The sequence below is a fragment of the Colletotrichum navitas genome, assembly GCF_030913465.1.
Source record: "Colletotrichum navitas strain CBS 125086 chromosome Unknown LY79scaffold_53, whole genome shotgun sequence".
Taxonomy (NCBI): Eukaryota; Fungi; Ascomycota; class Sordariomycetes; order Glomerellales; family Glomerellaceae; genus Colletotrichum; species Colletotrichum navitas.
In genome coordinates, this window is record NW_026850599.1 from 253,267 (window position 1) to 265,590 (window position 12,324).

The following is a 12,324-nucleotide window of genomic DNA, read 5'->3' on the forward strand; positions in this document are numbered from 1 at the left end:
CGAGGATGCAGCACAACGGCCACTCCATCAGCAGTCGGTCACCGCCTGCACCTAATACAAAGTCTATCCAGCACCGGATTCAACCCCAGGATCATGACCAGAGCCAGACTTACAGTCAGGACGACCAGGACTCCGACGACGGTAACCAGCTGCAGAGCGCCGACGAGAACGACCTCGAGCAGGACGATCAGGATGCTACCCGTCTTGGGAAGCGCAAGAGACCCATATCTGTTTCGTACGTTATTCGGTTCTCTAGCACTGTACAATGTTGTCTAGTCCACCTCGTTCGACCCTACAATCCCTTCGCATGTCGCTCGACTCAACCCCGAACTTTAGCATCTACCACCCCTCCCCGTCCCTCGTTGCCTCTTATCTATCTGCCCTCTTGTTCCTGATACGTGCCCTGATGCTTCCTGCTTTTTTCCCCATGTCAGCATCTCCTGAGCCTGTGGCCCCCGAGCAGAATCCCGAGCAGAATCCCGATGCTAACAATCCTGTCCCAAGATGCGAGTTGTGCAAGCAGAGAAAGGTACTTTGGCTCTTTCTTGTTCATTTTCGTTCGCTGCTTATTTCCTTCTAAATGCCCCCCCGTTCTCTTTCTCTCTTTTTGGGGGGCCTGCCCTCCCCCCCCAAAATGATCTTTTATATATATCCTTCTCTGCCTTTCCGGTCTTAATCGCCTGTTACTCGTCATTGTCTTTGTTGTCGTCATCAAGCTTCCGGCCTTCTCTCAACGACTAGCCTGGCACTCAAAGCGCGCCCAGCTTCATCATATATATATGCAAGAACTGACCGGTCCGATGCAAATCTCAGGTGAAATGCGACCGCGGTCAGCCCTCGTGCGGTTGGTGTAGTCGCAATGGTGCACTGTGCGAGTACAAGGAACGTAAAAAGCCCGGCCTTCGCGCCGGCTACGGACGCGAGCTGGAGCAACGTTTGGACAAGCTTGAGGAGATCCTCAGGTCCCATGCCGAGATTCTCCAGGCCGCCTTGGCCTCTGGCCAGCACCACGGCACGGCAGCAAGCATACGGAATAGCAATCCAAGTCTGCCTAGCGACCAAGGCACCCCGCGGGAAACCAATGCCTTGTTTCGGCCGTCTGAGTCGATTCGGACCCCCCAAGCAGAGACAGCTCTGTTTCTTCAAAAGCCGTCCTCCTATCCGTCCAACACCCAGTCTATGGAGTTTGGAATGCCGCCCCCAACCCCATCCATGCATGAGTTTCAAGGGCAGATGCCCATGACCAGCATGCCCGCGCCTACTAGCCATATCTCTGCTATAGCGCACCCTAGCAGCGCAGCTCAGGAATACTATGGGACGAACCAAACTCAGCTTCACTCCCCGGATGTTGCCATGGCGCAGAGCCAGGCTTCAACAACATCCGACCAGGAGCTACCACCTTACGACCTGCTCTACGCCCTGGTCGACCTTTACTTCAAGCATATCAACACGTGGTGTCCTATCCTTCACAGGAAGACAACACTGGACTCTTTGTTCGGGCCTTCAACCCTGGAAGAGAGCGATCGCATCCTACTCCATGCCATCGTGGCGACGACGCTGCGGTATTCGACCGATTCGAGACTGACCGACGAGAGCAGGCAACACTATCACTCCATCTCCAAGCAAAGAGTCCTGCTCTACGGCATGGAAAACTCTTCAGTCAAAGCCCTGCAAGCCCTGGTGATTCTCGCCCTGGATTTGGTTGGAGATAGTAACGGCCCTCCCGGGTGGAACATCATGGCCTTGATTACGAGGTCTGTTGTGCAACTCGGGTTGGCTGTGGAGAGCACGTCCTTCTCGGTCTCGCCCAGCTTCACCTCCATCTATACCCTCCGGGCCATGATTCTGCCAGAGCCTAAGGACTTCATTGAGGAGGAGTCAAGACGGCGGCTTTTCTGGATGATTTATCTCCTGGATCGGTACGCCACACTGGCCACTGCGTTCGAATTTGCATTAGACGATAAGGAAATCGACAGAACACTACCGTGTCGAGATGACATATGGGTCAAAAACCAAAAGGTCGAGACACGGTGGTTCCGAACTCATGATAACCAGGAGGACATGAATCCAGAGTACGATATTAACAAGCCAGAGAACCTAGGAGCATTCTCCTACTATATAGAGATCCTGGCGATATTGTCCAAGATCCACAAGTTCTTGAAGCAGCCTGTTGACATCAGCGCTCTGAGCGACGTGGAGCAGTGGCAGATGCGGTACAAGGAGCTTGACAACATGCTTACTTCATGGAAGTTCGGTCTCCCCGGCGAATACGGCAACATGGCCAAGCTGTTCCAGCCCGGAAACAAGATGCTCAACTGTGGATGGGTGATGCTGCACGCCACCTATCACACAGCCGTTATACGGCTGCACTCCTCGGCCGCGTATCCCACCACTCGATCACCAATCTTTACGCCTTCATATAGCGCTTCGCAGCGTTGTCATGGCGCAGTCGAGAACATTGCAGCGCTGGGCGAGTTCGTCGTCAACAATGGGCTCTTGGCGAAGTTGGGCCCCCCCTTTGCCTTCACCCTCTGGGTGGCCTCGCGTTTGCTGCTCGTCCACGGCTCCACCGTAGAGCACAAGCTGTCTCCACAGATCCAGTTCTTCGTGGAGACGTTGCGAGAGATGGGGCATTACTGGCCGGTGGCAGCCCGCTACTGCATTCTTCTGCAACGCGTCCTCGACGAGCACCGGGATAGTGAGCGGCAAGGCGACGGTTTCACGCCCAGTTCGGTCAAGATACTGGCTGACATGCGGCGCACAGCTTTTGACCTCGATTTTCTGATTTCTCGCCAGCCACGTGCGAACGGTGTGCCCAGCTATAGTCGTCTACCAAGCGTTACGCCGGCGAGGACGCCGGCACCAAATGAGTTTGAATATTTGGACGTATTTGATTTCTTCAACGTACCGCGGTTGCCGGTAGGCAATGAGAATATTGCCGGCAGTCGGCCCGCCATGAATAACGTCAACGGGCAAAACGGAGCTTCGTCTGGCATAGAGGGCAGCAGTGGAAGCGGCAGTTCTCACGCGCCAGCTCAGCAAGGCAATGAGTTCAACATCACAAACTTCACGGTCGATGCTACTAGCGACTGGTTGTTTAAGCAGGATGGTGCTAAATTTCTTTCTTAAACCGCGGTTGATGGCGGGAACGTTTGCTTGTTTTTCCAGCGGCAGCGACGAATGGTGATACCAGGCGTGCTGCTTCATAAGATTGTTCTTGGCAAAGTAATGGTGCACGAGCCGAGTAATGTTTCGATATCTTCCCTGTTCGGCTCGACGCCCTCTTGGGGGCGGCTACCTAGGTCGCTAGGCCACTCTTGTAGCGGTTCCATTGCATAATGATGACGGACTCGCGACGGATTCGCAACGCGCAGATATGAACGGGAGAGCCCTGGTGAGGCAAGCAGGGATAGCAATATAGGGCTTTCATTTCTGCTTCATATGCTCCGTCAAACGAACCCAAAAGGAGATAGGACGCGTCGAAGTAATGCCAAGAAAAGCCCATGCAAAGCGAGGAGTGTCCGGAGCCAGCTGTGTAGCGTTTTGTTGGATTCAGATATGCGTCGTCATCTATTGCTAGTTAGCTCCGCTAGGTGTGTATGGCGGGGCGACTTCCTAGGACTGGCCTTCAGCACTCCGCCCTTTTGTTCCTTCCAGAGACCGAACCACACGAATAATGTCATGCCGTATACGGTGTAGGCAACGTGATATGATACATATCAGACATCATTGAGTCCGTTTGGTGTAGATTGGACTGTCTAGGCATATGAGAATACAGGTGGAAAACCGGACTCGCCGATGAACTCTGCGTGGTCCAACTGCTTGTTGCATCAATATTTAGCGAGCTGGGCGAGGTCTATGACGAACAGCAGCGATGACAAGATGCACGTCCACCACGTCTTATACCATGCCAGTTGGGCGTAAAGAAAGAAATCCGGCGGGTGGAGCCCGTCCCAATGCTGAACACTTGCCCCTCAGCACCGCGGCCTGAAACGTTTACGTGCACAAGATAAAGGGTATATAATCATTATATAGAGCGCCGCCAAGCTGCCTGTGATTGGCGGCCCCCATGTTTGCTTTCCATTCCATCGGAACGGAGAGGGTCCCGGCATACAATGGCAAAGACTGTCCCAAAGCGCCAACGCCTAGTCATGATGCAAATCAACCCGTTGCCCGTCCAAGTGACAAATAACATTCCATGCGCTTCCACTCAGCAATAACAGACACTCAGCCGCAGCAAACACTCGGTTCCTCAATGCCGGCAGCATTGGAGCTTGATGGCGTCGCAGCTTCCAAGACAACACGGACCACGAGCCAGTCGCATAAGAACTTGCCAAGGCCAGCACCGATGATGATGGAGATGATGAGGTATCCATTGTAGTACATGGCCAGCAGCATGACAATGTAGGCGAGGCCAAAAGTGGCGGCGTGGAGCAAGGATCGGATGAGCTGTTGCAAAGGCGACGCACGGAATACGAGAGTTTGCGGCGCCACGACGGCGGCGGGTTCGCAGCAGTTGGTTTCCTTTGGTATGCGAGCCTGGAGTTCGGCGGCGCGAGCTTGGAACTGACGCTGGATCAGAGAGTCGTATTCCTTGCCTAGGCGGCGGGAGACCTCGAGGAGGACGGTAAGCAGGCTGACGCCGATGCAGCTGGCGGCGAACATGCCAGCGTTCTTGATCTGCCATGAATTGGAGAGGAAACCTGAAATCGACCCCAGTTAGCATAGGCGCAGTTAGGGTCGATAAATCTACCCCGAGGTTTTACAACTATCGGCGACAGGGTCATTTCGGCGTACGCACAAGCATCAATAGTATACCAGTTCCACAACATCTAATCGTGTGTAAGTAGATGGTTACAGTATGCGCTCCGGGGTGCGGATAGAGAGATTGACCTACCGACATCTTGCAGTCGGCCGTGGAACTGCCCATGGAGCCGTGGTCCATGATCGGCGGATTTGGAACTGATGATAGTTGGGAGCGTGGGGGAGTATTATGCCGGTGGGCTGGAAATAGAGGACGGGGTCGAACGAAGCTGTTGGACGGGGCGGATACTACGGCCAGGACGCAACAATCCGAGAGGAAGTGTCGAAGTAGGTACGTACGAGAGATGTCGCAAAAGGCACTGTGTGTCTTGGAGCGCCGCAGCAGAGTGGCTACACAGAATCGAAGAGAATCGCGTAAGTTCCGAGGCCAAAGTGGTTGTGTGCAAAGATAATTGAAGTGCGGCGTAAGGGTCGCCGGGCCTGGTTTGCTTGATATCTATAAGAGAATACTAGCCAGGCTCCCTGGCCTGGGGCAGCAAGCGTATGTATGGTTAGGAGAGGAGAGGGAATCGGGAGCCCCGCAACATCAGCACGGACAACATCGGCAACAGTCGCAGTGATCTACCTAGCAACGACAGGGGGCAAACAAAGGGAGGAAGAGATGGAGATCCTGGTCAGTTGGGTGAGTGCTGCGCGAGTTTCAAGAGAGGCAAGATGGAGGAGGGCCGGAGCATGGACAAGGGTCAGCAAATCGGGTGAAGCTTCAAATCAAAAGAGAGGGGGCGACCAACAAATGCTGGTGGCATTGATCAACACTGAATGATTGGGTAGTGGGTTAGACGACGGCGCTGCCCAGCACCAGACTGCGCAAGAGGATCCTTTATCTTGCTCACGCTAAACCAGGTTTCAAGATCGAGTTGGACAAACATGGATTGAAGGTGCCGAATCGAGTCGAGCCGCCGCCACCCCACGTGTGCTACTTTTCGCTAAGGAAAACGGACGCTTATGTCAGTCAGCATGCGGATAAGAAGATGGAAGGGCCCTTCCCCCCCCTCCAAGAGCCTCAACGCACGTCCCACCCCAGGCCCGTACCCCATGTGGGATACCCACCAGTCGGGCCCGCTTTCCAGCAGAAACTTGCTCAAAGATGCTCAACTCACCCATGTTGCTCACTCACTAATACTTGGCCCGTTGTCTACTGTAGTATTCGCTCGCCTTGGCCCGTCTCTTTTTTATATGCTCTCGACTTGCGGACCCGGTCTCAAGACCTTTTTCTCCCCAATTCCAATTCCATATCCACTCCATCCACATGGGCATATCCGTCGGGGGGCTGGCATCGGTCCGGCTTGTTAAGCCTTGGCAATGCCTCACGACACAAAAACTTGCTCAAACAAAAACGCGGTAGGTGGGTGGCCAACAAGGACAGGATGCCAATCTACCAATGAATCCTCTTCAACCTGCCCAGTGTTCCCTCCCGGTCACCCGTACGGGTCCAAACATCGCGGAGCCGCCCCCCAACCCGGAAACAAACTAAGGCCCCTACATCAGACTAGCTACCCACCGGAACCTCCTAACCACAAACACGGCTGGCATTGCGTCCCGAAACCTTCTCAAGACTAACCTTGTCCCATTTAACTAACATAGAGGATGCGACGGTACCACATCACCGGTGCCACACCGTCCGTTTGGCCTTAAAGAGTCTCCGCGTCGCCGGCCGCCGCCTCTTCTCCTCGACCTTCTCCATCCCATCCTGTTGGATGCCCTTCCATCTGTACTGCGCGGCCACCCATTTTCCCAGGTTGTTCACCCGCTTCGTGTCAACGCCATCCTACTTTTCTACCTTGACTGGGTGAAACACAGTAAACTTGGACGGCGCTTCGGCCACGGGCGCCGACTTATACGACCTCCTAGCCGTCTATCTGTTATCGTTCCCCTCCTGACGCTCGTCATCTGGCCACATGGACTTCAATCTCAAGAGCCAGCTGGCGGCTCGCCATATCCAGGACTTCACCAATGCCGCCTCATTAGAACCTCATTGGGGCTACTCGGACCGGGTGGTTCCCTGCACAAACGATGCGGGATCTTGTGCCTATCTCGACGTCGTATACGGCTCCCATGATCTCGGCATGTTGTACTCTGGCATCCTATGGGTTATTATCGGAGGCATTTTGCTGGTGTGGGCCGTTGGTCGACGGGCACTGCCATCGCTATCGGAAGAAGATGTGCTCCGCGCTGCTCTTCTCGAGGATTCTCGTCAGAGCAAGAGCTTCCTCAACCGCCTGCGCCAAGCAATCTCGTCCGGCATGAACCGATACCTGCTCCCTGACTTCATCCGTCCCATCTTCGGTAGGACCACTCGCCTCCAGGTCTTGATCCTGGCCGTCTTGTCGGGATACCTCCTCATCTTCTCGTTCGTCGGCATCGTATATAACACTTGGATCACCCCAGTCAAGAACTTGCCCGGTGTTTATAACACCAGAGTCAGTCTTGGCCCTTGGGCTGATCGTGTCGGAATTCTCGCCTACGCACTTACGCCCTTGAGCGTTCTGCTCGCCAGTCGGGAGTCTATCCTGTCTCTTCTCACTGGCGTCCCTTATCAGAACTTCAATTTCCTCCACCGTTGGCTTGGATATATAATTGTCATCCAGTCTGTTCTGCATACCATTGGCTGGCTGGTCATCGAAGTTCGCTTGTATCAGCCTCAACCAAAAGTTGCTGTGGAATGGATTTCCCAACTCTACATCATCTGGGGCTTTATCGCCCTGTTCTTCCTCATGGCGCTCTACGTTCTCAGTCTACCCCCCATCATTCGTCTGACCGGCTACGAATTCTTCCGCAAGTCCCATTACGTATTAGCCATGCTGTATGTTGGCGCCTGCATTGGCCATTGGAATTACCTGGAGTGTTTCATGATCCCTGCTCTGATCATCTGGTTCTTGGATCGTGCCGCTCGCGCTATCAGGACCGCCTTGGTACATCACAACTTCATCGAGGGTAAGGGTATGGGTTTCTCCGCCGCTCAGGCTGGCATGGCCATCTTCCCAGACTCTGAAAATGGCGATGTCATCCGTCTTGATTTCTCTCACCCCCACGATGCGTGGAGCATCGGCCATCACTTCTACTTGTGCTTCACTGAGAGCAGCATCTGGCAGTCGCACCCTTTTACTCCACTGAACGCACCCATAACGGTGAACGGCAGAACGAAGCACTCCTACATCTTCCGCGCTAAAGGTGGCGAGACCAAGAAGGTTGCCGAGATCGTAAAGCGGAAGTTGGCCACAGTGTCGGGAGACAAAAGCGAGGCAGCGCCCACAACCTCGGTCATCTTGACGGGACCTTACGGCGACCCAATTCTCCGCAATGTCACTTCAGATGTCAACATTCTATGTGTTGCAGGCGGAACTGGCGTCACATATGTTCTTCCCGCCTTGTTAAGCTTGAAGAAGCACTCAGGAGCTTCCCGGAAGCTCGAACTCGTCTGGGTCGTTCGTCACACGAAGGATGTCGAATGGGTCAGGCCTGAACTAGATCTTTTGGAAGCAGAAGACGGACCTAAGGTTGTTGTCCGGATTTTTGCAACACGCGATGCCAGCAGCCCTGTTTCCTCAGCTCGACAATCTGATAACCTGTCCGAGTCAGGATCGACATCAGATGCTGTTGAGCATTCGGGAGAAAAGCAAGTCCAGATGATAGCAACACCGAGGGGCGATATCACCTCTAGCGATGCCCCTCGGCACCCTGATATGACAGCCATTGTGCGGCAGTTTGTGGATGCGACCGTCTCTGGACGAACAGCAGTTTTCGCTAGCGGGCCTGGAGGTTTGATTTCCGACATCCGCGTAGCTGTGGCGCAGTGCAACTCAGTAAGCAAAGTGTGGCGAGGAGAGGATCGCTATAATATATCTCTTATCCACGACGAGCGGATGGAGCGATAATAATAAAAGGACGTTTAATCTCTAGGTATTTAAGTATATATAAATAATGTTTTATTTTATAAGTTAATTAGTGCCGCGCCTAACAGCAACTCTCTAAAGTTGGCGCTGTTTAAGCGTAGGCAAAGTGTAATAAAAATTAGGTGATGTGACAGCGCCTAATAATAGACCTTCTAGCAAGTGGCAACTGTCAAAAGATCTGCCAGTTCTAGCACTATATGCTAGAGCTGCATTACACATGACCTTATAAGGCGCCCTATTGCTAACCTATTAGCAATATGTTAGCAATATGCTTACAATTGCCCCCCTTCTAATATAACACGTCCTAAGGAGCCTGTGCGCTAGAGCATAAGGTTATATAAACCCTAAAGGCCCTAGGCAGCCTAGCACCTAGCAACAGCTACTACAGTGGGGTCCCAAAAGTAAAGTACCCGACCGCACCCACTTACGCTAACCACCAGCATTTTACAAGCCTACTTTATCTAACTAGAAAACTATTAAATTTTAATTTAATATAGCAAGACTATAGGTAAATTAACGCCTTAAGTTTACTTATAAGTACTATATATACTATATATATGCTTAGATTATAACTCTTAAGCGCTAAGGTATTAAGTTAATAAGTGCCTTAATCTTCTCTTGTAATATAACTTCCTACGCTATAGTTAATTACTCCTTAAATACTCTAGTATCTAATTTATTTCTCCTTAAATTAAATACTTCTAAGTATAGTCTTCTTAAGTTATCTTTTATTATCTACTAGATATAGCTAATTAGATTTAGGTTAAGTAAGTAAAGAGGCTAGTCTAATAAAGAAATACCTAAATTTAATAACTACTTAGTTATTTTTCCTATATTCTAGATAAGTATATTATTATATATAAAATAGTATATATTATTTTAGAAAAAGAGATATTCTTTCTCTAGGTAAAAAATATACTTATTAAAGCTAAGTTCTCTTTTTATAAGATAATATTTCTGTTAGTAACACTAAGGGATAGGTTAATATAGTTAACTATATATATTAGTAGTAATTAACAAATAATAAAGGTAACTATAGTTCTCTATTATACATAAAGAAAAAAAGGATAATTATTATAAGTTAGTTAGTTAAATAACTAACTTATTACCTATAAATCTTTAGAGAATCTATAGCTAAATATCTAAGAATTAACTAGTAATAAGTTATTAAGGTTAACCTAATAACTCTAATATTTATCTATAATAGTTAATATTATAACACTAGTAACTTTCTATAGTACTAGAAATCCCTTATTATTTATATCTAAAAAAATAGCTAAAAAATATAATAAAAACAAGAAGCTAAAAAGTATTTAATACTTTTTACTTATATAGCCTATTATATATAAGAAACCTATTTATTTATCTATATCTTTAACTACTTATTACTAACTAGCTTCTTTAATATTTTATTTAATAATAACTTTATAAATTTATTTACTAGGTTATTATTACTATAAATCTATTATATTTTAAAAATCTTATAGTATTTATATAACTAGTAAAAGGCTATAATATTTATTATAAGTTACTTTTTTTTTATAGTACTAAGCTTTATAAGGTACTTATAAAGTAAGTATAAGTTAGTATAAAGTATTATAGATATTTATAGTAGCTTAAGGTAGTTAGTAATTATTATAAAAGTAGTACTAATTATATAAGTAATATTAGTACTAGTAATTATCTTATAAAGCTTAAAGGTAAGTATACTATATATAACTTTTTTATACTTTATTAAGCTAAAGTAAATAATATTACTAGCTAATTTAAAGCTTTTACTATTAGTAGTAAGTTACTTAATAATTTATTTATTAGTAAAGACTATAATAAAGCTAAGCTAAAAAGTAAAGTTATAGTTATTTATAAATAAGCTATTAATAAATATAAAAAGCTTAGTAGTTATAAGGTTAATTAGTAAGAATTATAGGCTATAGTTAAGGTTATTAATTTACTATTTAATTTAGTAGTTTAAAGCTTTAATTTTTTTTACTATAGGTAATTAGTGTTAAGTAGTAACTAAATAGTTAAAGTAAGCTTTAGGTTAATAAATAAAAGTAATATATATACTATAGGTGTATTACTAAATATAATCTTACTAAGTAGTAAGTAATTTTTTATTAATAGGTTAAAGCCTTTTACTTTAGCCTTTCTAATAAAAAGTAAGCTTACTATTAGTAATAATAAATAATATACTACTATTAAAAGTAATAAAGTTATTAGCTATAAGTAACTACTTAGGTTTTACTATAAAAGTAACCTTCTTAAGCTTTTTCTCTTTATAAGTAAAGAATTTACTATCTATAAGGCTAATTATATTATTTATATTAGTAACACTAAGGTATAGGTTAATATAGTTAACTATATATATTAGTAGTAATTAATAAATAATAGAGGTAACTATAGTTCTCTATTATATATAAAGAAAAAAAGGATAATTATTATAGGTTAGTTAGTTAAATAACTAACTTATTACCTATAAATCCTTAGAGAATCTATAGCTAAATATCTAAGGATTTACTAGTAATAAGTTATTAGGGTTAACCTAATAACTTTAATATTTATCTATAATAGTTAATATTATAACACTAGTAACTTTCTATAGTACTAGAAATCCTCTATTATTTATATTTAAAAGAATAACTAAAAAATATAATAAAAACAAGAAGCTAAAAAGTATTTAATACTCTTTACTTATATAGCCTATTATATATAAAAAACCTATTTATTTATCTATATTTTTAACTACCTATTACTAACTAGCCTCTTTAATATATTATTTAGTAATAACTTTATAAATCTATTTACTAGGTTATTACTACTATAAATCTACTATATCCTAAAAATCTTGTAGCGTTTATATAACTAGTAAAAGGCTATAATATTTATTATAAGTTACTTCTCCTTTATAGTGCTAAGTTTTATAAGGCACTTATAAAGTAAGTATAAGTTAGTATAGAGTATTATAGGTATTTATAGTAGCTTAAGGTAGTTAGTAATTATTATAAGAGTAGTACTAATTATATAAGTAATATTTACACTAGTAACTATCCTATAGACCTTAGAGGTAAGTATACTATATATAACTTTTTTATACTTTATTAAGCTAAAGTAGATAATATTACTAGTTAATTTAAAGCTTTTACTATTAGTAGTAGGTTACTTAATAATTTATTTATTAGTAAAGACTATAATAAAGCTAAGTTAAAAAGTAAAGTTATAGTTATTTATAAATAAGCTATTAATAAATATAAAAAGCTTAGTAGTTATAAGGTTAATTAGTAAAAATTATAGGCTATAGTTAAAGTTATTAATTTACTATTTGATTTAGTAGTTTAAAGCTTTAATTTCTTCTGCTGTAGGTAATTAGTATTAAGTAGTAACTAAATAGTTAAAGTAGGCTTTAGGTTAATAAATAAAAGTAATATATATACTATAGGTATATTACTAGATATAATCTTACTAAGTAGTAGGTAATTTTTTATTAATAAGTTAAAGCTTTTTACCTTAGCCTTTTTAATAAAAAGTAAGCTTACTATTAGTAATAATAAATAATATACTACTATTAAAAGTAATAAAGTTATTAGCTATAAGTAACTACTTAGGTTTT

General features: G+C 44.8%; 3 protein-coding genes across 3 annotated transcripts; 2 read left to right on the forward strand and 1 right to left on the reverse strand.

Annotated features, from left to right (window-relative positions):
• Window positions 1-5: 5 nt before the first annotated feature.
• On the forward strand, window positions 6-3,129 carry LY79DRAFT_671703 (fungal-specific transcription factor domain-containing protein; the record flags this gene model as incomplete). The annotated part of the gene is made up of 2 exons (XM_060563946.1): window positions 6-235; window positions 855-3,129. The coding sequence occupies 2 exons, from the start codon at window positions 6-8 to the stop codon at window positions 3,127-3,129; spliced, it is 2,505 nt and encodes an 834-aa protein (XP_060411684.1).
• A 1,098-nt stretch (window positions 3,130-4,227) lies between these two features.
• On the reverse strand, window positions 4,228-4,945 carry LY79DRAFT_520374 (ctr copper transporter; the record flags this gene model as incomplete). The annotated part of the gene is made up of 3 exons (XM_060555232.1): window positions 4,228-4,703; window positions 4,802-4,832; window positions 4,898-4,945. The coding sequence occupies 3 exons, from the start codon at window positions 4,943-4,945 to the stop codon at window positions 4,228-4,230; spliced, it is 555 nt and encodes a 184-aa protein (XP_060411685.1).
• Window positions 4,946-6,722: 1,777 nt separating this feature from the next.
• Window positions 6,723-8,699, forward strand: LY79DRAFT_671705 (ferric reductase like transmembrane component; the record flags this gene model as incomplete). The annotated part of the gene is made up of 1 exon (XM_060563947.1): window positions 6,723-8,699. The coding sequence occupies one exon, from the start codon at window positions 6,723-6,725 to the stop codon at window positions 8,697-8,699; it is 1,977 nt and encodes a 658-aa protein (XP_060411686.1).
• Between the last annotated feature and the right edge of the window lie 3,625 nt (window positions 8,700-12,324).